Source organism: Lagopus leucura, unplaced genomic scaffold, assembly GCF_019238085.1.
Source record: "Lagopus leucura isolate 7727_CA_CO unplaced genomic scaffold, USGS_WTPT01 Super-Scaffold_73, whole genome shotgun sequence".
In the NCBI taxonomy this organism is placed as follows: Eukaryota; Metazoa; Chordata; class Aves; order Galliformes; family Phasianidae; genus Lagopus; species Lagopus leucura.
Window position 1 is genome coordinate 98,270,116 of NW_024962252.1, and position 24,461 is coordinate 98,294,576.

Here is a 24,461-nt window from a genome sequence, read left to right on the forward strand (position 1 = left end):
AGAATTCACTTCTCACTTTTGTCTCCCATCTTTTCCTTACCCATACGCATTTTTGTCTGCTCTGCAAGGTAACGCTGAATCTCAGATTTGTCATTAAGAATGATGCACTGTCCTCAAATAACTCAAATATGCCCAAGAAACTCATCTGCTGCAGCTATTGCACTGTACCTCAGCAAGGACCAGCCAACAGATGCAGGGCACTGCTTGTTTCACAGACACATGCAAAACTCATGCACTCATAGAAATCCAAGCAGCAACAGACCCTTGCACTTGTAGCAAATCAAGTGTTTCTTGCTCTAAAGAAAGAACTGTACATATACCCTCAAGAAATCAATTCTCCGAAGTGGTTGCTATGTAACACCAGTCTTCAGCACAAGGTACAGACCAGGAATTTGCATCAACCCCACCCTTTAGAGATGCTCATGATACCTGACTGAAAGACAGAGCAGACAGCAGCTGTGTCCAAAACCCACAAATCATCCCTAGGAAGCATCTGGAGTCAAGACAGTCCCCCTGCCAAACTTTCAAGTCTGCCTCAACAACTTTGTCCAGAGTACACCCTGAAGGCAGAACAGCTGGAAAGCCAGGAACATTCAGAAAGATTCCAGTCCTAAAAAACAAACCAGATCAAGACTATTATAAAGTCCACCACTTAGACAGATGTACCACAGACACCAAGATCAGAAATCTGTTCCATTTGATCCACGACAATGAGCATGAGCTCTCAGGACAAAAGGAGTGAACAGAGCGTGAAGACTGAATTTTAACATAATAAAGCTTCTGCTTTACTTGCGCCTTTATCATTATGCACTCCCAGTGAGACCTTCATTGTGAGGTTAGTTCTCACTTCATCCTTACTCTGAGCTGTTCTGAGGCACACCTGCTGTACCTACACTTGGAAGACTGCTCATCAACAAAATGCAATGTAAAATCAAAGAAGAGTAATAGAACTCACCTATTCACATTTGCAGCCGTCCAATCTCACAGACGTGAGAACAGAAAAGAAAAAAAAAAACCTCACAAACAAGCCAACAAACAGCCAGACAGCCACAGCTCATGGATCTGAGAAAAAGAGGATTTGGACTGACTGTGATCACACCTTCACTCCTAACTCTCGGCATGAAGCAAAACCAAATCTCTGCACTGCAAAATAGTCCTTCAGGTTAAAAATGAAGATCACACAGAATGGCCAGGGTTGGAAGGGACCTCAAGGATCATGAATCTCCAACCCCCCTGCCACACACAGGGCCACCAACCTCCCCATTTAATACCACACCAGGCTGCCCAGGGCCCCATCCAACCTGGCCTTGAACACCTCCAGGGACGAGGCATCCACAACCTCTCTGGGCAGCTGTTCCAGCACCTCACCACTCTCTCTGTAAAGAATTTCCCCCTGTAATAGAAAGTATAAATACTTTAGAAAACACTACATGTTTGTGGACTTTTTTTTTTTGTTTTTAAACTCAAGTAAATCTTACAAGGTGTGCTCACACGAAGTCCAGATATCTGATTTCTGACGATACAACCCCAGAGCCATCCCTACTGACCACTTTATGCCATCCCTGCCTCTGGAATAAACCCTCATTAGACCAAGACCTTTGGCTAAAGGCACCAACAAGCACTCCCCCTCCAGCAGCTTGCAATGCCATTTGCAACTTTCAGGCCGAGATGAATTCAAAGAACTAATTGATACACAGCATGTTATTAAGCAGGGGGGATAAATGGAATATTCACAAATTTTGGAAGTGAGACAAGGTATGAAACCGCTCTGCACACGTGCCAACAATCTGCACATACACAAGCAAAACAAACAAACCCCAATCAACAAACAAGGCTAAAACTTCAAGCATCAACTTGGTCTACTTGCCTCTTTCTCCTGACCTGTATAATTTTTAAACTTCTCTGCACTCCTGGCTCAAATGCAAGTCCTAGCAGAGACGTGTCCAACTCACAGCCTGCATGCCACACATGGCATCAGGTTGCAATCAGACATTCAACCATTCAACTCAAAAATCTGATCAAGCCTCAGGACCAGACTTTTCTAAGACCTCTCTTAGCAAAGACATACACCCCTCACTTCACAATCACACCTTATTCGTGTCACTGCTTTTTGGCAGTATGCATATCCATGAACAATTACTGCCAAGGATGAAGCACTCGGAGTAAAGCGACATCAAAAAGCTCAGTTGAACACCTGAGCATTGCAACCACTGCCATCGAATCGGACTGGTGAGTTACTATCACAAAAACAGGGTTGCACATCCCACTGGTTTTATGCTTTTGTCGATGTCTCATTTTTATGTTGTAACAAAAAAAATTATTAAAGTAAGTTTTGTTACTTAATACAGTAGCTATATTATACATTTTTATGAGGACTACACTGAAAGTAATGCCTCCTATTTTCTGACGTTGCCCCACAATGACAGAGGTGGATGTTGGTGGGAGGGCAGTAGGGGGCTGAATATTCCCACCAATATCCCATTACATTTTGCTGCTGTGTGACAGATGGCAGCAGAGGGGCAGTTAATGGTACAGTGGTACCAATGGTATATGGAGGTGTGGATGAAGCAAAGGAGTGTAACTGAATTCCTCCACAAAGAAAAAAAAATGACATCCACTGACACTTGCAGAACATTGATGGAGATCAAACAGCGGACATGAGCACAGTGAGGGGTAAGTGGTGCATTTCAGCAATAGCAACAGTACATCACCACTGCTGATGCATGTATTTGCAAGCACAGCATGGCTCTTGTTCATCCCTGACAAAAATGCATGGTGGTGACTGCTGAAAAAATGTTTTGCAGCTGCAATTGCGCTCTTATCAAACAGCATTAGGATGGTGTTTATATCACCATTTATTCAATGGAAGTGGGAGGCATTATGTTGGGAGCAACCTATATATACGTGGCACAAGATAATTCCCTCTTCACTCATTGTGGCCCAGGCAAACCAGAAGATTGGATATTCATGTCTCAACCCCTTGCCCAGGGTGATTTTTACAGAAAAAAAAAACGCTAGGGAAAAATAGCAAAATAATGAAAAATATCCATTCTGCCCACAAAGAAGCAAAGCTGCTTCTGACAGGTTCTTGGCAGCACCAGGCAAAGTATTTGCAGGTAGACCGATAGTCATACACAGAAAGAACTGAACTCACCCAGGTGGTGAAGGGGCCCTCTGGCTGTGCAGCACTCCTTCTCAAGAAGCAGCCCAGGTCCAAGAGCTGCTCTCCCTTCAGCGGCTGGCTTTTATATGTGCCCAGGGGGTGAGTCCTCCCCTTCTGGTCAGCTGGGGAGCACAGCTGCAGACAATTTGTCTGTGCTCCCTGGGCAGCCACAGCCTTTCACCAGGTGTGCAATCAGCAGTTCAAGCCAGGACCTAACAGTTCCCTCTACAACATCATATACAGAAGTAATGCAAAAACAAATACACTGTTTTTAGGGGGATTGTTTGTGTCTGAGTTTCTGGCTTTTTGTGTTTATGTTTTTTTGTTTGATTGTTTTTTGTGTTTTTTTTTTTTTTTTTAAACCTCAGTAGTGCCAATAGGCTTACCATAAGTACAATTGAAAAACAAAGTGAATGATCATGAGGAGCGACCTCACTAAACGACGTGCTGCGTGATGTGGTTCAGTGCTAGTGGTGCCAATGGTGATGAGACGGTTGGACTAGATGATCTTACAGGTCGTTTCCAGCCTTGTGATTCTATGATTCTATGATATGATTCTAAACCTGTGCACTTACAAACATGAAAGGTAGAGTTGGTCCTGTCACAGCTTTCCTAAAAATCACTTGTTTCGGTTATTTTTAAAGGCACACAGCAGCAGAGAGAGCACAAACCCTCCAGGCTCCACTCTTGCACCCTCCTCAGCCTCAAGAACATACGACATTGGAAAATCTTCACAAATTCTAAGCAATATACGTCCCACCAGCATTTCCTCTTAGATCCACCCCAGCATCCTCTAACCTTCTGGCTACCCAACACCACTTCCTTAAGCTTTTTCAACCTTTCACATCCTTTGGATCTTTAACCATGCTCACAACATCTCTGAGCTCTTCCTATTCACACCTTTCCTGAAGTCTGAAGTGTACCAGCATACCAAAGCAAACAGGCAGCCCTGTCCCCCTACTTTACTTGCAATTCCTCCTCGTTTGCATCAGGTTCCAGCACTCAGCTGCAGCTTGCTCTTGCTCCAACTAAAAACAACATACCAGACCTACTGAACGTGCACTGAAAGTAAGTGTGAGAACTATTTCAGAAGAGGAAAAAGAACTTCCAAAACAGCTCACTAGAGGGAGCCCCCATCAAGGGCATGAACATCATCCTTTCTTTTCTCCTTTCTCCACCTTTTATCTTTTAAACCCAGCATTTTTTCCTGGATCTTTTCTTCCCCTAAGTATTCCCTCCTGTCTTTCATCTTAAATAAGTAATTAGTACTTCAGTTCAAGTTCAGAAGGATATCACAGGTAATGCGTGTTGATTAATACCTGTGCTGATAGCGTGACCAATCTAATCCCTTCTCTTCAGTTTAGGAAAACAGGATTTTGACATTTAGTACACTTTTAAGTAGCTACATTTTCAAAATAGTCTCAGACATCCAGTTAGAGAAATCCCTCCAGCAATACCGAAGAGCTTGCAATGAAAAGAAGTAAAACACACAGCTGGAAGAGCTATTAAAAACATATGGTAATTTTTCAACTATTTGCTAATGAAAGAGTTGAGTACAAACATGGTAGTGAAAATAGTTATTAAAGATCCATAATATAAAGCAATACCTTTGGCAATGAAGGCTCTTGGCACCGCATGAGCAAAAGCAGATATGATAAGAAATTAAAGAAGGAAAAAGTGAAAAGGATTTATTGCTGCTAGTCTTAAAAGCCTAAGGTATTTAAATCAAATTTTGTTTAACAAATTGGATTTATCACTGTTTTCCTCTATTTCATAAAAATAAGGAAGCAATTCTTTACTGTGAGGGTGATGAGACACTGGAACTGATTGTGCAGCAAGGTTGTGGATGCCCCCTTCCTGCAAGTATTCAAGACCAGGCTGGATGGGGCTGAGAGCAACCTGCTCTTGTGGGAGGTGTCCCTGCCTATAGCAGAGGGTTGGAACTAGATGCTCTTAAAGGTCCCTTCCAACACAAAGCATTCTATGAATAAGAGCAGAATGAACTGCAAGCAACAAAGCTGAAAAAGGGAAAGTTTCATACTTACAAACAGCTGTAGAATTTGCTTCTGAAGGTAATAACTCATTTCCACACACACACAAAAAAAAAATCTGCTATTTCATCCCTGCTACAAGAGCTACTCATGGAAACATGTATCCGTGCGATGCTTCTCTTCCAGCAACCTGTAACAGGATTTGCAGCCAGTGCTAGGAAAGGACCTGTACAAGGAACAGGAACTCCAACAGCAACCAAGCAGAGGCCAACCCTTCCCCTACCAGGAGAACTCCCAGCAAAAGGCTGGATTAGGACACTACTCCACTTTTCATAGGCTGCTACAAAATCAAAGGAGTTGAGCATGTTTGAGAACGTCTGACCAAAGGAAAAGGTGCAGCAACCATCCTACTAGATATTCTGCATTCTTTTCTTCAACCCCTCTCCCCCAAGGCTTTGCTTTACAAATGCCTTGTACAGATTAAAAATGACAACCTATCAGCAATTACTAACCTCACATTTAACACAGCTTTCCATTCCATTTGTTTCTGCATATGCTTACAGAGCTTTTGAAAAGACAGATTGTAAGATCTGTTACATTACGTGCCTGCTTTCACTCCTACTAGCAGTGGATGATTGTACAGGAAAGGCAATTGCTTATTTAAATCAAGTATTATTTCCACGTGTTTCATCATCTTGGGAAAGCGTTCACAGATGCACTACAGTACTTCAGATTTGTAGTACAGATTTGCTCTAGCAGTTCTTGGACTTAAGCACAATCACAACCCGAGCACAAGGAAGAAACATCTGTTGCAGACAAATCGCTATCTACCTAGCCAAAAGCGCTGCACAACATGCAAGTCAAAGGCACCAGGACTTTCTGACACTACTCTGCCAATATGCTGAGCTGCAGCTAATTATAAAGAGATATCATCAGATTAGCAAATGATCATAGCCAAGTGCTAGCAGGGCACACAGCTCACAGACAGGTGAGGTGGAATGGGACCTCTAGAGACTGTCTGCTCAACATCCTCTGCTCAGAATAGGTTGCCCAGGATCCCATCCAGTTGGGTTTTAAATACCTCCAAGGATGGAGACCCCATAACTCTCTCTGTTCCTGTGCAACCCTCACAATAAGTGCTTTGTTGTGTTTTTTTTTTTTGACAGAATTTCCTCTTTCAAGTAGTGATCACATCTTCTTGCCCTGCTACTATGCGCTACTGCAAAGTCCAGAGCTACCTTCTGCCTTCTTTATGCCTTACTGTCATATGCTTTCAATTATTGCTAATATCTCACCTGGGAGCTGACCCCTGCAGGCTAGATCCCAGCTCTCTCAGTCTCTCCTTGTAGAGAAGATGCTCCAGCCCTCTGACCATCTCAAGTGCAATCACACTCCCCAGTTCAGCAATGTGCAGTGGTTGCACTCTGCCCCAGCTTCCAGTCCAGGAGGTTACAGTGCCTCCCATTCGTGCTTTTTCTAGAAGTATTCAATAACTTCAGTTAAATGAACATCACCTGGTGTCCACTAGTTATCTAAGGAGCCCATATCCAATGAACCACATCTTAATTGAGCTCAGTAGTGGTACAAACACACCTCTCTGAATTGATACCACAAAAAGCCTCGGAGTAACTCATCTGATCTGTGTTAACATAAATTTATCAGCAGCCCAGGAACAGGTTTGTAAATAAGCGCCTCTACTTTTCAGCCATATGATGGAATCAGAAGTCACTGAGGGTTATGTTACACATCACAGAGAGCAGCATACCATAAGAACTGATTAAAAATGCTAGTCCTGGCAATCCATACAATGCACGTTCACAACATTATTATTCTGATGTTATAAAGCTCTTGGGTAGTTCACGCAATGTTATATTCCTACCTTTTCTCATTCTACCCCACACAGTTCTGTATGTCCCCCAAAAACAAGACAGAGGAGAAAACAGCCCATTAAGCCTGTGAGAAGAAGAAGGTAAAAGAACAGAGTGGCTGGTCCTTTTCCTCAGCTTTCTGAGAAACTGGGCAAGACGTTGTGTGGAATGCAATAACCAAGAACAAACTTTGAGAAAGCAGTACTAACGGAGAGAACAAGAAAGTTAATACATACTCAATCCGTATTTGTTATACAACTTGCTCTGCAGAGACACACAGTTGTCAATTCATAAATCAAAGTCTCTTCACCTCAGTGGCATGCACAGTGCCAGAGCAAAGACACAACGTAAGTAGGCTGAGGCCCTAGGGTATTTGTGTGTTTACTTGGAGAGTCAGCACACAGCTGCTATGCTTGCTTCTCTGGCTTGAGATTTCACTAGTTAGGGTCCTTAGGTATGGCTGCCACTTTAGCTGAAACCCAGGAGGAGCTGTGCTTTGCATATTTAAAGAAACTCACTCAATCACTGCCTTGTTTTTTTAATGTGAGCCTTCAGAGGGATTCAAGGCTTTCTGACAATATATTGGAATAACAACGCTGTTGGATGGCATATTTATTAAGTTCTTGCCCAAGTCTGATGATCAGTACCTGGATCTGAGGGATAGCAAGAACTTTGAAACACAAATCCTTCTTCCAGAATGGCAGCGTGAGCTTGACTGAAGGATGGTAAGTAGTCAGCCAAGGTCAGCTGGAGACAAGAACCACACTGCACCACCTCCAATTCAATTCCCACTTTACAATCTCTCTCTACAACGGGCTGCATGCAGTTGATGATGCAAGGTCAAAAACAGAAAAACATGTTTTTAGACCACTGCTTATGGTCTCTGAGAACAATATCGATGCCTTTTTTTAAAAAAACAAAGCTGCAAGACTATAGATGATGCTTCTTTGTAAGGTTCCTTCAAACCTTAGAACAGGCTGCCCAGAAAGGTTGTGGATGCTCCGTCCTTGGAGGTGTTCAAGGCCAGGTTGGATGGGGCCTTGGACAGCCTGGTTTAGCATTTAACGTGGAGGTTGGTGTTTGTGGCATGTGGCAGGGGTTTGGAGATTTGTGATCCTTGAGGTCCCTTCCAACCCTGGCCATTCTGTGATTCTGTGATTCAAACAAAGCAGATCACCTTAACTACAAGATTCGTGTCTTGATAGCACCACTATATTCCTATTACTAGTATGTCTCAATTACTCCAGTATCTCTCAAGATAACCTTCATCCAAAACTTACACTACCAGCAGCACAGTATTCCTTCACTCAACTTCAGGAATTTGCTGGGGGGAAAAAAAAGAACATATTTTTATGTGTAACCAGGTGTCAGGACTCCAGCAGTATCTATTTTATTTACCATGAGGAATAAGCCCATTTTTAGTAGGCATACACAGCACACGCAGCATCAAGCGGAATTTAAATAAGCTTAAAGCATGCACAGATTCATTAGCTTTTTAAGCAGAGAAATTTTACTCTACATTCTGCGCCATATAAATCTCCTACACCATTGCTAAGCAACAGATTCTCTAGTAGAGCACTACTGCCTTTTGTAATACTTACTGAGGAGGTTGGAGATACAAAGTTACTATCAGCAAACGACCGAACTCCGGCAGAACTGCCAGCAAACATGTCATGCGACTGCCACTCTGGATTCCTACTACTGGGATACAGGCATGTTTTTATGCAAGTACAAAACAGCATCTTCTACATGAAGACATTAAACCTGGGTCACACATAGCTTAAATATTTCTCCACCCAAGAAGGGAAGGAGAAAAAAAAATAACTGATTTGCTATCCTGAGAAACAATAGGAGTTCGATCCAAACAACAAGGTACAGAATTAAGTATTTGTAAGCATTTGAGGGGACTCTATCAAACAACCATTAGGGCTGACAGTCATACTGGCTTGCTTTCAGGGGTTGAAAAATAGGACGTGATACAAACTCACTAAGAGAAGAAACATTTTTAGCTTTATCTTTTTCTGCATGTTTAATCTGAAATAAATTAAAAAGGGGGGGCAGGGAGGGAAGGAAACACCAAACTTCAAAGCACCTGAATATTGTAGCATAATTCATTACAGGCATAAAGTGGCTAACATCACCTTATTCTATCTGGATTTAATTATCAGCAATACACTAAAAATTTTAGATACCTGGTAGTAGTAAAAGAGAACAGAAAAAAATCTGCCTCTACTTCTTTAAATATAACTGATCCATGCTCCCAGGGACATAGAATCATTTGAGTTGGAAGGGACCTTTAAAGGTCACTAAACCCAACCCCCTGCAGTGCTCAGGGCCACCCTCAGCTCCATCAGTGCTCAGAGCCCCATCCAGCCTGACCTTGCCTGTCTGCAGTGATGGGGCATCCACTGCCTCTCTGGGCAAGTGCCTCACCAGCCTTAGTATAAAAAATTTCTTCCTTATATCCCACCTAAATCTTCCCTCTTTTGGTTTTAAACCATGTCCCCTTGTCCTACTACACAGACCCCTCTAAATAGTCCTTCCCCTTCTTTCTTACAACCCTTCAGATACTGACAGCCACGCTCAGGTCTCCCAGAGCCTTCCCTTCTCCAGCTGCACAGCCCAGCTCTCAGCCTGTCCTCACAGGGAGGTGTTCCATCCCTGGGCTCGTTTTTGCGGCCCTCCTCTGCACACTCTCCGACAGCTCCATGTCTCTCCTGTACTGAGCACTCCCCATCTGGTCGCAGTGCTCCAGGTGAGGTGTCACAGCACAGAGCAGAGGGGCAGATCCCCTCCCTCACCCTGCTGACACAGCTGTCCCATATCACCTCCCTGTCTTCCATGAGCCTTAGCACAGCTCCCAGGAGGATCTGTAGCACAACCTTCCATGGCACAGAAGTGAGGCAGATCAGTCAGTGGCTCCCCGGCTCATCCTCCCAACACTTAGCACTAAGTGAGGTTTTCTTTCAGTTAGTTCAGATTCATTAAGTATTCCCACAAAAGGACAGCAATACAACACACAATATGTTTATCTGAGAACTAAATCCTATTATGTCTTTTTCTAAGCAGTTCCTCATTCACACAAAGGACTATATCAAGCACACAAATTAATCCAACACAGGCTGAACTTGAACTACACTTTTTTTCAATTGCTGCTCAAGTATGACAGGCAACTTACACCACCTTGTCATGGTTTTACATACACCTTTACAAAGTACTCCCATCTGTACCAAGAGGCTACCCAAAAGACCCATATTGCATAGAAAAGCCCTGTAAGAAAAGCCAGAGATAGACAAGGCAGGGAAATGTTTTAAAGCAAAGCAGATGGGTGAATGGTTCTATACTCTCTTCAGGTCTGCATTATGGATGGATTACATCAGCATGAGGCTGCAAGCTTGCCTTTCAGAGGATGTGCATTCTACAATACCCTGTCCACACGAACAGCTGGAAACTTTGGGCAAGGCCCTTTGTTACTCTCCCTTCCACAAGGAAGCATGCAACAGCTGCCAGCCTTGGTAGCTTTGCTGTGTGGTTCCCCTCTTCCCATTAACATAAGAAATGGAGCCATACATCATCATAATGTCAGTGGTCTTAAAGCTGTACAGAATAAAAGTTTGAAATAAAACAGATTGTCCAAGCCTTCTCTCCAGCACGGGAAAGCATTGTAGCAAACATCTGTATACAGGGTTGATAAATTCAGTGCCAACTGGATTTTAGGATGGTGCATCAGCTAGATGTCAGCTTCCAGGGAAAACCACATACCACTTCATGGGGGAAGCATTACAACAGCTCGTTCAAACATGAATTGGTTGTTAGAGATGTTTCTGTGTGGTGAGCAAGTTGGCTCTACTGAACTGAGCAGTTTGGCTCTAGTGAACTGAGAAAGAGATGTCAAGCTTATCTGGTTTCCAGCGATTAGCTTTTTAACACACGTGTACTCATGTGTTTAATTGTGCATGGAGTGAACGCAGCAATGCATGAGAGTTGGTTAATAGCATTTTAATAGCATTCAAACAGTGAGCACAATGAGTTTAAAGTGTATCAGTGACACTACTAACTTATCAGGGAAGTTTAAGAACCACAAAGGTAGCAATGCACTTCCAGACCATGATGCAAGCCTCCCACGTCCATAGAGCAGCAGCTGGCAGGCTGAGCCCATGCAAGCACTAATTGTTGTTGGCCCCAGGCAACAAAGCCACATTGAGACAGCAGTTCAGTATCCTCATAAATGTCTGTCACAACTAAGCTATGGTGAAGGAGGCAAGCACCACTGTCTTTGCTCTCTTACTGCCCAATTAAGAGGAAGCTCCCAGTGTTGTGAAGGAGGACAGCAGCTTGTCCTGCATGTACTCAAAGGTACCTGGAAGCCATGCAAGCAGTCAACAAAGCACCAGGTCTACAGCAGTACCCTTGTCATGGCTAACAATTCAGCAGCTCAATTTTGGCCTCAAGCTAATCAACAAACATGTTTTCTCCCCTCAGGCTGGCACATTAGCTCACATTTGCCTGCAAAAGACTGTGAGGACACAATATACCATCTATCCCAAATCACAGATTAAGGCTAGAACTATACTACCGTACTGGGCAAAAGTGGATGACTTATTGGAACTCTCTTCACAGAAGAAGAAATTGGAGATTCGATCTTGCAACCTGCCTCACTCAAAAGGGAGCTCATCCCTTATGCACAAAAATTAGAAGAAATTCCCATCGAGGAGAAAAAAAACAGATATATACATAAAGAGCTATGTCATTCAAGAAGATAGTATTATTTCCCTTTCTAGACTTGAATATGAGGCAAGTCAGCTACTGAATAAAATCCAGGCTGGAACTTCGAAAACCCTACATTTTCAACAATTTCTGAGGAACAGCACATACTGCCTTACACACAGCACCACTGCTGATAAAGTCATCCTTCCCTGCCATCCAAGCAAGCCTACCTGCTGACAAAACTTCCTTAGGGACCTCCTTACTGAGCTGCATACAGTGTTCAGCAGCTACAAAGAACACCTGATCCTCTTATTGCATGGGATGGGAGGCTTCAGAATTATTGTGTCAAGACTCAAGCACTTCAACATTAGAGATTTTTACCCTGGCTAACCCGTGTTAAACTTCACATTGTATCTTCACTATTGTGACTCTCAGAAGAGAGACCGATAGCTTGCAGAGCTGCGGTGAGGATTCTAATTTATTTCTGATAGCAGCATCCTTTCCTATGAAAAACTACAGTTAGCACATCAAAATATAAGGTTCTCAGCTGCATACAGAAACATCACAAAATGACAACCATATCAGGGACCTGCATAAACTTAATGCTGCGTGGATATTAACTTGGTAAAAAATAAATTATGGAACAACAGCTTAAGAAGACATCATCTTAATCAAAGTCAAGTGATTTATCGTCTTAGAGAATTAGCCAAACTGAATTATGTGTTCTTTATATATATATAAACAGAGCTGATTTCTTGCTTTTTAATAACCATCTCTTACAGTTGCTGAAGGCAAGATTTTTCTTTGAAGAAAACTAACACAGGCATTACTGCTCTGACAGCTAATCCATCCTATAAAGGTTATATCTATGCTGCTCACCAAGGAGCTACAAGGTCAACTGAATACACATTGGTTCTTTCTGTTCATCACAGTTTTTCCATCTGCTACACTAAACATACTGTTTGCATTACTTGCCTATTTATGTCAGGTATATCACCAACTAAATAGGAATACTTGACACTAAAACCAAACCAACCCCCCCAAAAAACAGCCATTTCTCACCTTACCTTAATACTTGCTCACAAGGATATTCTCCCCATCTCTACACATTGTAAAGCTGTCTTTGGAAAAGAATGCCTGAGGTGTGCGTTTAGAAAGATAGAAAAATACAGAGCATCAGCAAATGGCAAGATCAGCTTTGTATCACTCTGCAGTTTTCTACTCTCAGTATAGCTCCCTGTTGCTCACTATTGCTCCAGAAGCCTCTGTAAACAGGCTGTAAATAAATGACAGGCATAAACCATCTCACCTATGTCAGACCATGGGCACATATGCTCCTGGAAGTCTTTACAATAACTGCAATTAATTAGTTCTCAGTTATATTAATTATTAATAAGTTAACTAATATTACTGATACCTAATTTGCTGCAAATATGGTTTCACTGTTGCGGCCACTCCAGCTGTATGCATCATAGAAATCTGCTCACTCCTGTTGCATGTAGGTACTGGCTTGGAAAGTGAGGAATTCCACAGATAAACTACTTCAATATCATGATCTTCACTGAAGCCACAAATGTTAGTATTTTAATAGAGTTCAAGCAGCAGGCATTAAGCAGTAACCTCCACATGCATCTAAGTGACAGCTTTCAAACCAAACACACCTCAGTGTCTCCTGAAGACTCCACTGTAAGATGTTCAGTATGAGCAACAAAAATCAAAAATAGAAAACAAAAGCAAATAGAGCACTAAGTATAAACGAAGCTAAAATTTATCATCCACAGCTACAACTAGTAGCAGGAGATCCTGAACCGAAGCATGCAGGTTTTGTATGGGAACTCAGCCAAAAACCTTCTGCACTGCCAACATAAACCAGCGTCAGCAGCAGAAGTACAGCTGCCACTGACTGACGGATAGCAAACGTCACACGGCGTTAAGATGTCCCAATTGACTTTCATCCCTGCCACTCAGGTAGAAGTCTGTTCTAAAGACAGTCGATGGACTTGTTTTCTTGGCAGGGGGTGGTCTTGAAGTGTGCTAGTTTCACAGAGCTGTGACAGTCAGAGAAACCCTCGGTTGAGGAGCAGCTCTCGGGAACTGTTTGCATTCTCATACAACCATTTCTTTTTCTGTGTAGAAAAGATGATGAATATGATGAAGATGATGAATAATTCTGTGAGATGCTGTTTCTCATTGTAGACTTCAGGCAGATTTTCAGTGGAGGCTGATTTCCAAAGGCTGTTTGACAACTCGCATAAAAAACAGCCATACCTTGATTCATGGTTCCTGCAGGACAGGCACTCACTTCATAAACAGCTCCGAAGCACCCAGTACGATTGGTGATTAGTTAACAATATCAAGTAATGCTGGTCAATAGAGTTTAATACGATCATATATTTTCTTTTCAACATTAAGCACTGAGTGGCTTATACAGATGCTTTGTCTCTTTAATCTTGTCATCTCTCTGAATATTTAGAAATCTGCAGATTTTTAGCACAAAGATGCTTTTATTAAATCTAAACCTCATAAAAATCTGCATAAAACTTTCAGTGTTAAAGTAGATCAATTGCAGCACATTTTGAACCACATCATTTTCTAAAAATAAAGCATATTAAGAAAATTCAGAAGCAGCCAAAACATCTGATTGCCAAAGACTCACTAAAACAAAAAATACTGCAGGCCTTTCGTGGCCTTTAAACCATCAAAAAGCCTCTAAAGCTGCTGTATTCTTCCTGTTTGACTTGATCTCATAAAAAATAGTTACTCTTAGCAAATTCAGATAATGATTTAAAGATTTTTCCTGTATCCTCTGCACCACTGCTATGCCAATGAATCCCACAGACCTTGACTGCCCAGCAGGACTGCCACATGCTGTGAATTAGCCATAAATCCACTTACTGAATGGAAACACAACAAAGCGTTTATCTACTATTAGTACACAGAACTCAGCAGCAACAGATTTCTCAAACCCCCAGTTTTCAGAAAAGCTTTCAAGGAAAAGGTTTTTTTGAAACCTTTTTCTTCCAAAGTTCCCCCACTGAACCAAAAAGACATCTTCAGGAATAACTGCACCCAAAAACAAGTTACCGTATTGAACTCCAAAAAAGATTTTAGTTCTTCTGCATTACGTCTCTTTATTCACCAAACACAACAAAACACAAATTATCATTACTGTACAGGTCAAGTATATAGCATAAGGTGATACATAACAAATAGCATTGAAATTGAGGTACTGAAAATCCAGAGCTTCAGTAAACAAGTCCATTATTTGCAAGTTGTCAGGAAGAAACCCTGCTTCCAAGTACGTAACAGAACAGATGAGATGTGTCTGGCTTTGGTATAGCTGGAGAACGAGATGTGGGAGGAAGGATGGATTACAGCACATGCAGACTACCTTGCCCTGTATGACAGGGTCATTCTTGACAGTTTCTCCTTTTCTTAATGTGGTTAAAGCAAACAAAAGAATTTCTGCCACTTACGAAGCAGCCTTAAGAGGAAGAGATTGTTTCCCTTCTTACTATCCGCTCTGAGATTCAAAAGGATCGCTTGTCAGTAACAGCAGTGTAAGGAGAATGGACAGTTAAGGTACCTTGAGGTCTACCTCCCCAGCTTGGCCAGTTATTTGCCAAAACCCAGAGACATTGCCAGCGCAGTCTTTCCAGAAACACACACACCTGAGAGCTCGCTTCCCTGCATTCAGGTCAGCAGGCACTAACTTCACGTCTGCATTCCACATCACCCTTCTTCCCCTAAATCAAAAAGTATCAGAAGACATTCCACGTCACAATGCACAGCAACTTCATTTATCACGGCTGGTCCAGATGCATGCCCCCAAAAGGAGGCCTTCAAAAATTTAAGATTCTTGGCTTAGTCGGGAAAGAGTAAAACAGACTCAACCACACAGAGCTGCTTCCAACTTCCAATTAAACACCTTTGCTGTTCCAAAATTTTCACTTAAGAAAAAGTCACTCTCATCTGCCCTTCACAACTTCCTAACTTTGTTCCCAGAAATTCTTTGTTGTTGTAGTGATTTCTTAAGATATCCAGACTTGCCAAAACTCACCTCAAGGTCCACTTACTCAAAGCATTACAGGTATGCTTCAGGATTCCAAATACCACTTCACACCCAAAGGTTGAGGAGGAACGGGGGCAGAAACACTTCCCTCCACAAACCAAAGTGCATTCTCCAAACTTCTCAATAAGGACCAAACAGAGCATGGCAGCCAGGCTGGCTCCTTCCCAGCAGGAAGTTTTTTCATCATCATTTCAGTTTCAGCAGTTCCAGAGACTTCAGTAATCTCCCATTAAACTGGCATATAACAGAAGCGTGCGACTAGCTGGAATCTCAACATGCTTTCCAGCAATACTTTCACATTGAAAAATCAGTACCATAAAAGCCTTTGTGTTGTTCACACAATGATATCGCCAAGAAAAAGCCAATACAAAAATTTGTGCGGTACTGAACACCTTTCATTCCCAGTCTGGTGAACCTGGGAGTAGTAGGCCTGTCCCTGAGGCTCTCCTGTTCTCCTACAGCTCTGTATTCCAGCAGAAGATTGATCACACCTGCTTCAGTTTATTTGTTCTTGGTTCCTGTCTTGAATTCTCCCCATTGCTCTTTCTGAACAGCCACTCCACGCTTTACTAATCAATCTGTCATTTATTCACAGTATACAGTGTTTGAAGTAAATGGTAGAAAACTTATTCCACATTCCTCATCAGTTGCTGTCCTGGCTTGCCAAGTGCACACATTCATTATTTCTTTTTAGTTCTTTTTCTTCAGACCTCCTTAGTTTGTCACTGCAAGAAGTAACCTTTCACTTGGAGAAAGCAACAGAATTTGGGCAGTGCATTCTCAAGTCATCGCTGATTTCAGCACAGGGAGCTTCATCCGGCCCTCATAGTCCTGATACCTTCAGAATTGAGTTGACATTTAAAGGAAACAGAGTTTGAAATGGATACAGTAACACTCTCCCTAACAGAGTTTCTCTAACTGAACGAATCAGCTGAAACACGGAAACATTTCGAGCACCCAGCCTTCCATGAGCTCACTGCTTCACATGGCTTACTTACAACAAAGACATCTGGAAAAAAACAAGAGACTAAGGATATTTTCTCCTGAAAACATTATAACAAAATCTCTGCGTAGCAGAGAAGAAAAAAATAATGTTCCTGCACAACTTTTGCCTTCCAGCATTTTTTGCAGCGTACTGGGTACTAACAGAGAGTACCTACAGTGAAATAAATTCACCATCCCTGTGATTCAATAGCTGCACATTACACACTGACATTTTGCTTATGTGAGAGGTAACAGCAATCACAACATAAATCCACACCTTGTCACATTCAGCAGCCCATGTAATATGAGATCCAGCAGTTTTATAAGTCACACCTGAGAGTTGTCAGAATAAAAACACGGTTTAGCCTAGGAAGGATAAGAAGTCTCCCACTTAAACTAATGGACAGACTGCACATTCCCACGTGCCACAGACCTAAACAAACTTTGAAGTCATGTAATCTCTAGATTTTTTTTACACAGCCTTCGTTTTATGGATAAACAAGATTCCTGATGTTATGAAGATAGCAAAGATCTAGCATAAAAGGGCAAAGACCTATGGATACTGCTGTAACAGAACCATGTTGGAATTTCAAAGCTAAGCAACTTTTGACGTGTATTTTTATTTCTGAAGTCACTAGAAATGCTTTTAGAAGGAAAAAAAAAAAGACTGCAACTTTCCCATTTTATTAAAAACAGATTATAAGTTTCAGACCTCATCTCACATGGAGTGTTATTATGAAGGCTACGGTCACCTATAGTCACAAGACCACCCTGCGTTCTTGTTCACACCAGCCAGTATTAGCCCTCAACAGTTACAAAAGGGTCAGCAATCTATTCCTGCATCAGCAGCAGTAAGAAGACTGCAACAGAGAATATGTTACATTTCATAGTTACAGCCCAAGAGACAGCCCAGATAAAACATAGAAAGAAAACAGGAGGGGGAAACCAGACCAGGAAGTCCCTCTTCTTATACACATGTGAATGAAGGAGAACTAGAAAAAAGAATGTAACAGAATTAAATTCTTACCAGAATCTAGACCTCAAATATCTTATCTATGTTAGCAAGTTCAGTTCACATCTCTAGACAGCTTTCACTGCAAGTATTTCGACAACCCTACTGGCCATCATGATAACACTGCACGCACTAAGAGAAGAGGAGTTCATCCAGGCCAGGCTGATGCTCCTCAGCCCAAGGAAGGAGATTGGATCATGAGTAAGAAATGTTGTTTTCAACAGAGGCTTCAAATTCAATCCCGTCTTGTCTCTAGATTTTCAGTAGCCACCACAACTCATGCACTTCCCCACTGCTTTTCAGCAGCCTACAAGAACAACACTATTTTGCCCAGATTCCCCACACCATTAAGGTTCCTAAGTTCATTAAGACAAAGTTAATTAGGCATGGCTGATTATCCAGAAGGTAAATGCAGAGGCAAAGAATTGCTGCTTCACATACCTAAGGGTACCAATGTTCTGTCTGTGCCTGCAGGTATTTAAGGAATCAGTGGAAACCAGTGTTGTTTTGGGTTTTTTTTTCAGCTGTTTTACCCCACCCAGCCCAGTGTAGGACTCCTGACCCCAATTAAGGCTGCCACTGTAACTAACAAAGATTCCAAGTCTTCTGCTCTTAAAAGTAACTGAGAAAACAGAAAAGGCTGAGTCAACAAAATAATTTATTAAATAAGATTCTCCCATTTTACTTACCATCACTTTCATTCTTGCTTCTCATTTCTTCCATCCACGTTGGAATATCTTTCAGTGCAACATATCCCCTTAAGTACTCTTTGCGTCTTTCTTCCAAGGTCATCTTCAGCAAACGTTCTGTTTGGGGGATAAAAAGATAAATAAAAGTTCTGCAAGCTTTCATATGTTCTTGTACATTGGCCAAGTAGTGACCAATTCAGTGTCCTTGAGGCAACCAAACACTGCTTGAAAGAAACAAGCATGGGTGATTTGATGAGTTACAAATAATAGAAGCTGAACACAGTGTATTTAGAACCACTGCCTGCACCTATTTCTGGATATCCCAGTTCAGCAAAAAAAAAGAAATGCCTCTTCACTGCTCTCTCAGCTGTACACATTTCCTTTCCCCATCTTCCAGCCGCTTAAACTCAGCATCAGAGATTTAACAGCAGGTTCATTAAGTAGGGAATTGTTATTTTATAGAGTTTCCAGGTATCAGAATATATTCTTCACGTTCCGTATTCATAAACCAGATTTTAAAAACAAGCAGAGCCACCACACTGGAACATCAAAATTGATGTGTTTTTACTGAAACAAGTTTCACGTGCTCCAGCAAAGAAAGAGGGGAAAATGGTACAAAATTAGCAGTGTCAATATGCTACAAAAATAGAAATCAGCAAAAGCAAATCTTACATCACTTCCTACGTGGCTGCGGTGATAAGAAAGGTGTTTCTGTTTGGTTGTTTTGTTCTGCAAACAATATAACTCCCAGCACCAGAGAAATCTGCAGTCATTTGCTTTAAACACATCCACTAGTGTGTAATCACATTCTGGGCCAAAATCAGCAGCTCCAGAAAAATAAAATACAACAGGCTACCTGTTGGTCACCCAGGGATGAGCAAGAGAAACCCCTAAGCTGGAGCACACACCAATTACTAGGAAAGCCCACTGCTCTCTATTGGCTAAACAGGTTTCTAAAGGCAGCCAGGATCAGCATGATCTGAATCTGTTGGACTGGAAGCGCTGTGAAATAGAACCTGGGTTTGAAATGAGCAGCCTGGCTTAAGACTAAGAGTTTTGTACTTGAGCATTAGAATGACGCACTTAGTTACTGTACTGAAGTGCATACGAGAGGTTTTCTTCTAGACACTTGGTATAAATAAAGCCTTACAGGTTGTACATTTAGGACAGATGCTGCCAGCTTCACTCTCCTTCAGCAGCGGCTGTAAGCACACTAAAGCGAGAAAAACAGCCCAGCAACCTGGGCTGGACACCAGGTTCTTGCAGATCTATCCCCTTCTTCTCACCCCACCAAGCAGGATGGACTCTCTCAGTAGTGAGATACAATTCTAATGCTCACTGCTAGCTTTGTTCTAGATGCACCCATCTGTACGAAGGGGGGAAGAAACGAAAAGCACGTCAGGACTCCCATTCGCTAACCAAGCTCCTGGGTACGTCCTACCAATAACACTGAGCTACCATCACCATACTAACACCTTCCCTTGGCCTGTTAGTCACTACTAAGTGCTCTTTGATGACTGAAGAGGTTTTAGAGACATATGGATCTTACGTTTCCCTACCACAAACTGACACAGAGATGGTATTTTCTTATCAAGTTGAAGGAGCAGGGAAGGGCTTCAACAGAAACTGCCTTTCAGGCCAAAGCTCTCAAGAAAAATCACTTGCACTATACTAGTGGTGTCCCCCCCCCCCCCCCCCATCAAAATAACTTTCCTAATTTCACACAGTGTAATCAGTACAGTCTAAAATACCAGGGGCAGGCTTTGAACACAGGCTTCCTTATCAGAACAAATGTATTTTGATGTTTTGACAGTACGACTTCTCCTTCAGTCAACAAAAATATTTCTATCGCATTATTCTGGCTTGGTATCTTAATTGGATGCTTACAAGTACAAAAGTACAACTAATGTGATTAGAATCACCATTATGCTTTGCAAACGCACACTTAGCTTTCCTGCTTGATCTTCAAGCGCCCCAAGTGTTGTGTGTTTGTTAGAGGTACTACAGAAAGGCAAACCTGAATGTGAGAAGAACACAAGAGTGTGTTTGCATGTGTCAAACCATTGGACCAAGTAGCACAGAATGTCTGGCTGTCTTTTGCTGAAGATGCCACAGAACCGTTTCCCTACTCTTAAAACAGCAAGTTTTCCCTCTGCAGGAAGGGTGCACAGGGCTTCACTCTTGCAAGTTGCCAGAGAGAATTTCAGCTGCACACAGACCCCCCATAAGAAGCTTCCAGCACCTTTAGTTGCAAAGTGCTGTTATCCACATTGCCTGCTGACCTGCTTGAGAAGCTCACAAGCAGACCAGTCCCATGCTGCAAGACTGACATCAACACCAATGCTGCTCCTGCTGCCTCAATGAACTCCAAACAAGATCCAGCTTGGGAGAAAGTGAATCAATTCTCAGTTACCAAGAAAGTAATCAAGGAAAGCCAGGTAGCTATCAGTGGGTTTCAAGCCAGTATTTAGTAGTCTGTTTTTTGTTGTTTTCTTTATTTTTATTTTTTGAAAGAACGAAGCCTTACAGAATATAAAAGGCTGAGAATGATCCACTACCAAGTCTGCACGGGAGAAGCAGAACCAGGAGCCCCATCAGCACTGTGGGAGCCAGGAGCACACAGGAACGGCAGAGATAGGCCTAGCAGAATGCTTGCTTTCACAGACAGCCTGGCGAGGAAAGAAAGAAGTTGGGATGCTGTAGTTTCGCTCCCCAGCCAAGAGAATGCTCTACAGCTATGCTCAGCTGCAAGCTAGAGAGCAGCAGCAACAACACAGCAGCACTTTCCCCTTTCCTTGTGTGAAGGGCCCAGGGCCAAACCCACGAATACAATGCCAAGGAGCAGTTACTGGAGCAGAAGACCGGCAAGTGCTGTTCAGCCTCACTGTGTGAGGAGACACCGAGTCCCAGCGCTCACACACACGCCTCACTGGGCAGAGCACCCTCAGCAGCAGCTGAGCTGCAGCAAGCGCTCAGCAACATCTTCATGCCGCACAGACCATAGTATCGCTGTGCTGGTGGGTTTAACCATCTCTCTTCTGTTCTGGAAAAGAGAAATTTCAAAGCCAGGTAGAAATTGGATGTCTGGAAGGAATGCTACTTCTAGGACAGCTTGACAAAATGACAGGCAATGCAACTCCCTGCCCTGGGGATGGGTGTGAATGGAGCAGCCAACTTGCACAGCAATGAACTTATGTGCATCTTGCATCTTCCTCTTGACCGATCCCCACTGGATTGCTCCCGGCAGCATGCACGCTGTCTTACGAGGGGCCGCCTGCCTTCCAGACTTGCAATACACACTCAGCAGCGTGATGAGAGGAGAACTCACAACAGGACCTGCGAGCGTGCTTTAGTTTTCCTCTGTCTCCGGTATGTTCCCGGGCGCGGGGCTCCCACCAGCCCCCGGCAATATCCCGCCTGGCCGCCGCGGTTTCTTCGTCGGTATTTACATTGCTTTCAGAGGGTCGATAGGCGGACGCCCACAAGCCAAGGTCAGCGCACAGCGCCCGTCCCACACCTCCAGCGGACGGCCAGCTCTGGAGCTGGATGTTGGGCTCAAAGAGACGCGGAGGGAAGGGAGGGCAAGATCGACGAGCCCTTCAAGAAGGAAGGACGATTTCTCACCGGTGCTTTACCCGCGCAGTAACCCAAATAACACACGCACACACATGCACAGCACGCGCAGATGAGCGCGGGACAGGAACGCCCGGCGCCCGCCCTCAGGAGCTCCCGGCCGCTAGGCGCCCGCAGTGCCCGGCGTCAGCCCGCGCCGCGCGGCCCCAGCGGCAGAGAGAAGGAGCGGCGGGAACGGGCTCGCACGGCCCCCCCAGCGCAGCCCGCCCGCCCGCCCGCAGCAGGCGGCCACAGCGCCGGAGAGAGCGCAGGCCGCGGCGGGAGCCCGTCCCGGGATGGGGCGGCCCCGCGAGAGGAGGGCGGCGGCAGCGGCAGTACCTTTCTCCTCCCGCCAGAGCTTTTTCCGCTTGTTGCCGGGGTACATGGTGCTGTGGCTGGCGGCGGCTTTCGGCTGCAGGTTCCCCAGGCTCACGGGGGTGTAGAGGACGCCGAGCCTCAGCGACAGCAGCCGCCGCACGCGCACGCTGCTCGCCAGCTCCGCGCCCGCCCGCCGCCCGGCTCCGCGCGGCGCCCGTCGGCTGGGTCACGCCTCGCTCTAACCCGACACCCCCGCAGCGCCCGCCCCCCTCCCCGCCGCCCGTTGGCTCCGGCGGCCGCCGCTCAGCAGCCCCCTCCTTCGCCCGCCGCCGCCGGCCCGGGCGCGGCGGGGCCGGGAGGGGCCCGGAGACGGCGGCGGGGCGGGAAGAGGCACCGGGACCGGGACTGGGACGGAGGGGTAGGACGGCGGCGGTCCCGGAGAGGGCGCTGGGGCCCGGCACGGCACGGCCGACCCCGGGGCGGAGCGGCGCCCGCTCTGCTTCCGGGTTGCCGAGCGGCACCGAACGCTCCGCTCCTCCGGCGGGCGGGCCGCGTTGCTACGCGACGGCGTCGCGATCCCGATCGAGGGGGGCGGCGAGACCGCGGCCTGCGGGACCCGGCACGGCACGGCACGGCCGGGGCTTCGGGGAGAGCCGGGCGGGCTGCCGGGGCGGGGCGGAGCTGCGCGTAGCCGCCTGCTGAGCCTCGCCTTGGGCACGTTCAGCCCCTGGCAGCTACCCGCCTTGTCCCGAGTGAAGTCCGATTGGGCCGCGTGGAAGAGATATCCCGGGTCCGGAGCTCCTTGTGTTCGGCCTGTGACTCTGGCTCTGTCAGAGAGCTCTGTCCAGAGCTGCACGGAGAAAAACCGTGGCATTTCTGGGCAGATTTTTTCCCTATCCCAGCACTTTTTTTTTTTTTTTTCAGTGTAAACATAAATGCATGAAACTTTCAATGAGCACAGTAGCAAAAAACAGCACGGTAAAAATAATAATAATCAAGTGATCAGACGGCAATAAATGATGCTGTGGAAGAGTATGGAAGCATGGTGAGGTACTGGAGGACACTGTGTTATACACGATGCACAGAACTGCCTCAGCTTAGAAGTGAAAGGGGCAGTATCACCCACGGCACGAACAGAGAGCCCTGAGATGTGCTCTTGGGAATCGCTGCTCAATGGGTTTGTGCAGGTAGCAGGTCTCAGTGTTCCCACTTAAGGCAAAACATCAGCAACGAGTGGGTTATCCTGTAAAAGTTTTGCATCTGGCAGAGGAAAAGTCTGGTCCTTTTCTCAGTGTTGTGGGGCGCTGTGTATCAGGCTGTGTCAGGAGGGAGCTCATTGGTCTTCTGGTGAAATAAAGCCGCTCCTGACAGGGAGAGACTCTGTGACAATGCTGTGAAACAAACACAACAGCGAAAAGTGCCTCTTTTTCCTGTGCACAGGAATGCCCGCCTTTGTACCAAGTCCTAGTTTCTGAGGAGCAAACACAGCATCTGTGCTCTTGTTCTGCAGTCATGGTGCAATTCCTGACAGCAAAATCCATAGTCTCACCACACCCACTGGTGGAACAGAATACTCAGAGCTGTCCTTCTCACCAGCTCAAGTTAGAATAAAACTCCTCTTTACAAAGCACGTTTTAATATTCAGATTAGGTCGGCTCTCAAGGGTACACTGCTATCCTCTGTGTTTACTCAATGTCTTTGTTTTGGCCAGCTGATATTCTCTGGTAGCCCACACAGTTTTCTCATCTTGGTAAAATGAGAAACCAGCTGATGAAGAGGCATCAAAGGGATCATAGCTGAAGTCACGTGTGTTTGTGTTTCTATGATGTGGAGCAGATACTTGAACCCATATCCTGCATCATTGCCACATTACCAAGCTACTGAATATTCTAAAGTCCTCTGGGATCTGTTCCACATTTTATAAATCAATGTTTATTGGACCAGAAGGGAAGACAGAGAAAACTCTTTTCCCATTCGGGACATTTGCATGCATTCTTCATTTTCATTTGTAAAAACAGCTAAAACAGCCATCATTTTGGGAAATA

General features: G+C 44.4%; 2 protein-coding genes across 2 annotated transcripts in view; both read right to left on the reverse strand.

The window, feature by feature from the left end:
* Window positions 1-22,595, reverse strand: part of MACROD2 (mono-ADP ribosylhydrolase 2) — an 837,047-nt gene extending 814,452 nt beyond the window's left edge. The window contains exons 1-2 of the mRNA XM_042882408.1: window positions 22,438-22,595; window positions 18,487-18,603 (exon numbers count right to left, since the gene is read on the reverse strand). Of these exons, the coding sequence (XP_042738342.1) occupies window positions 18,487-18,603; window positions 22,438-22,483 (163 nt within the window). The 5' untranslated portion in view covers window positions 22,484-22,595. The remainder of the gene's footprint in view (window positions 1-18,486; window positions 18,604-22,437) is intronic.
* A 59-nt stretch (window positions 22,596-22,654) lies between these two features.
* Window positions 22,655-23,290, reverse strand: LOC122182170 (translation initiation factor IF-2-like). The gene has a single exon (XM_042875246.1). It carries the CDS (start codon window positions 23,288-23,290, stop codon window positions 22,655-22,657), a length of 636 nt encoding a protein of 211 aa, XP_042731180.1.
* Window positions 23,291-24,461: the final 1,171 nt, after the last annotated feature.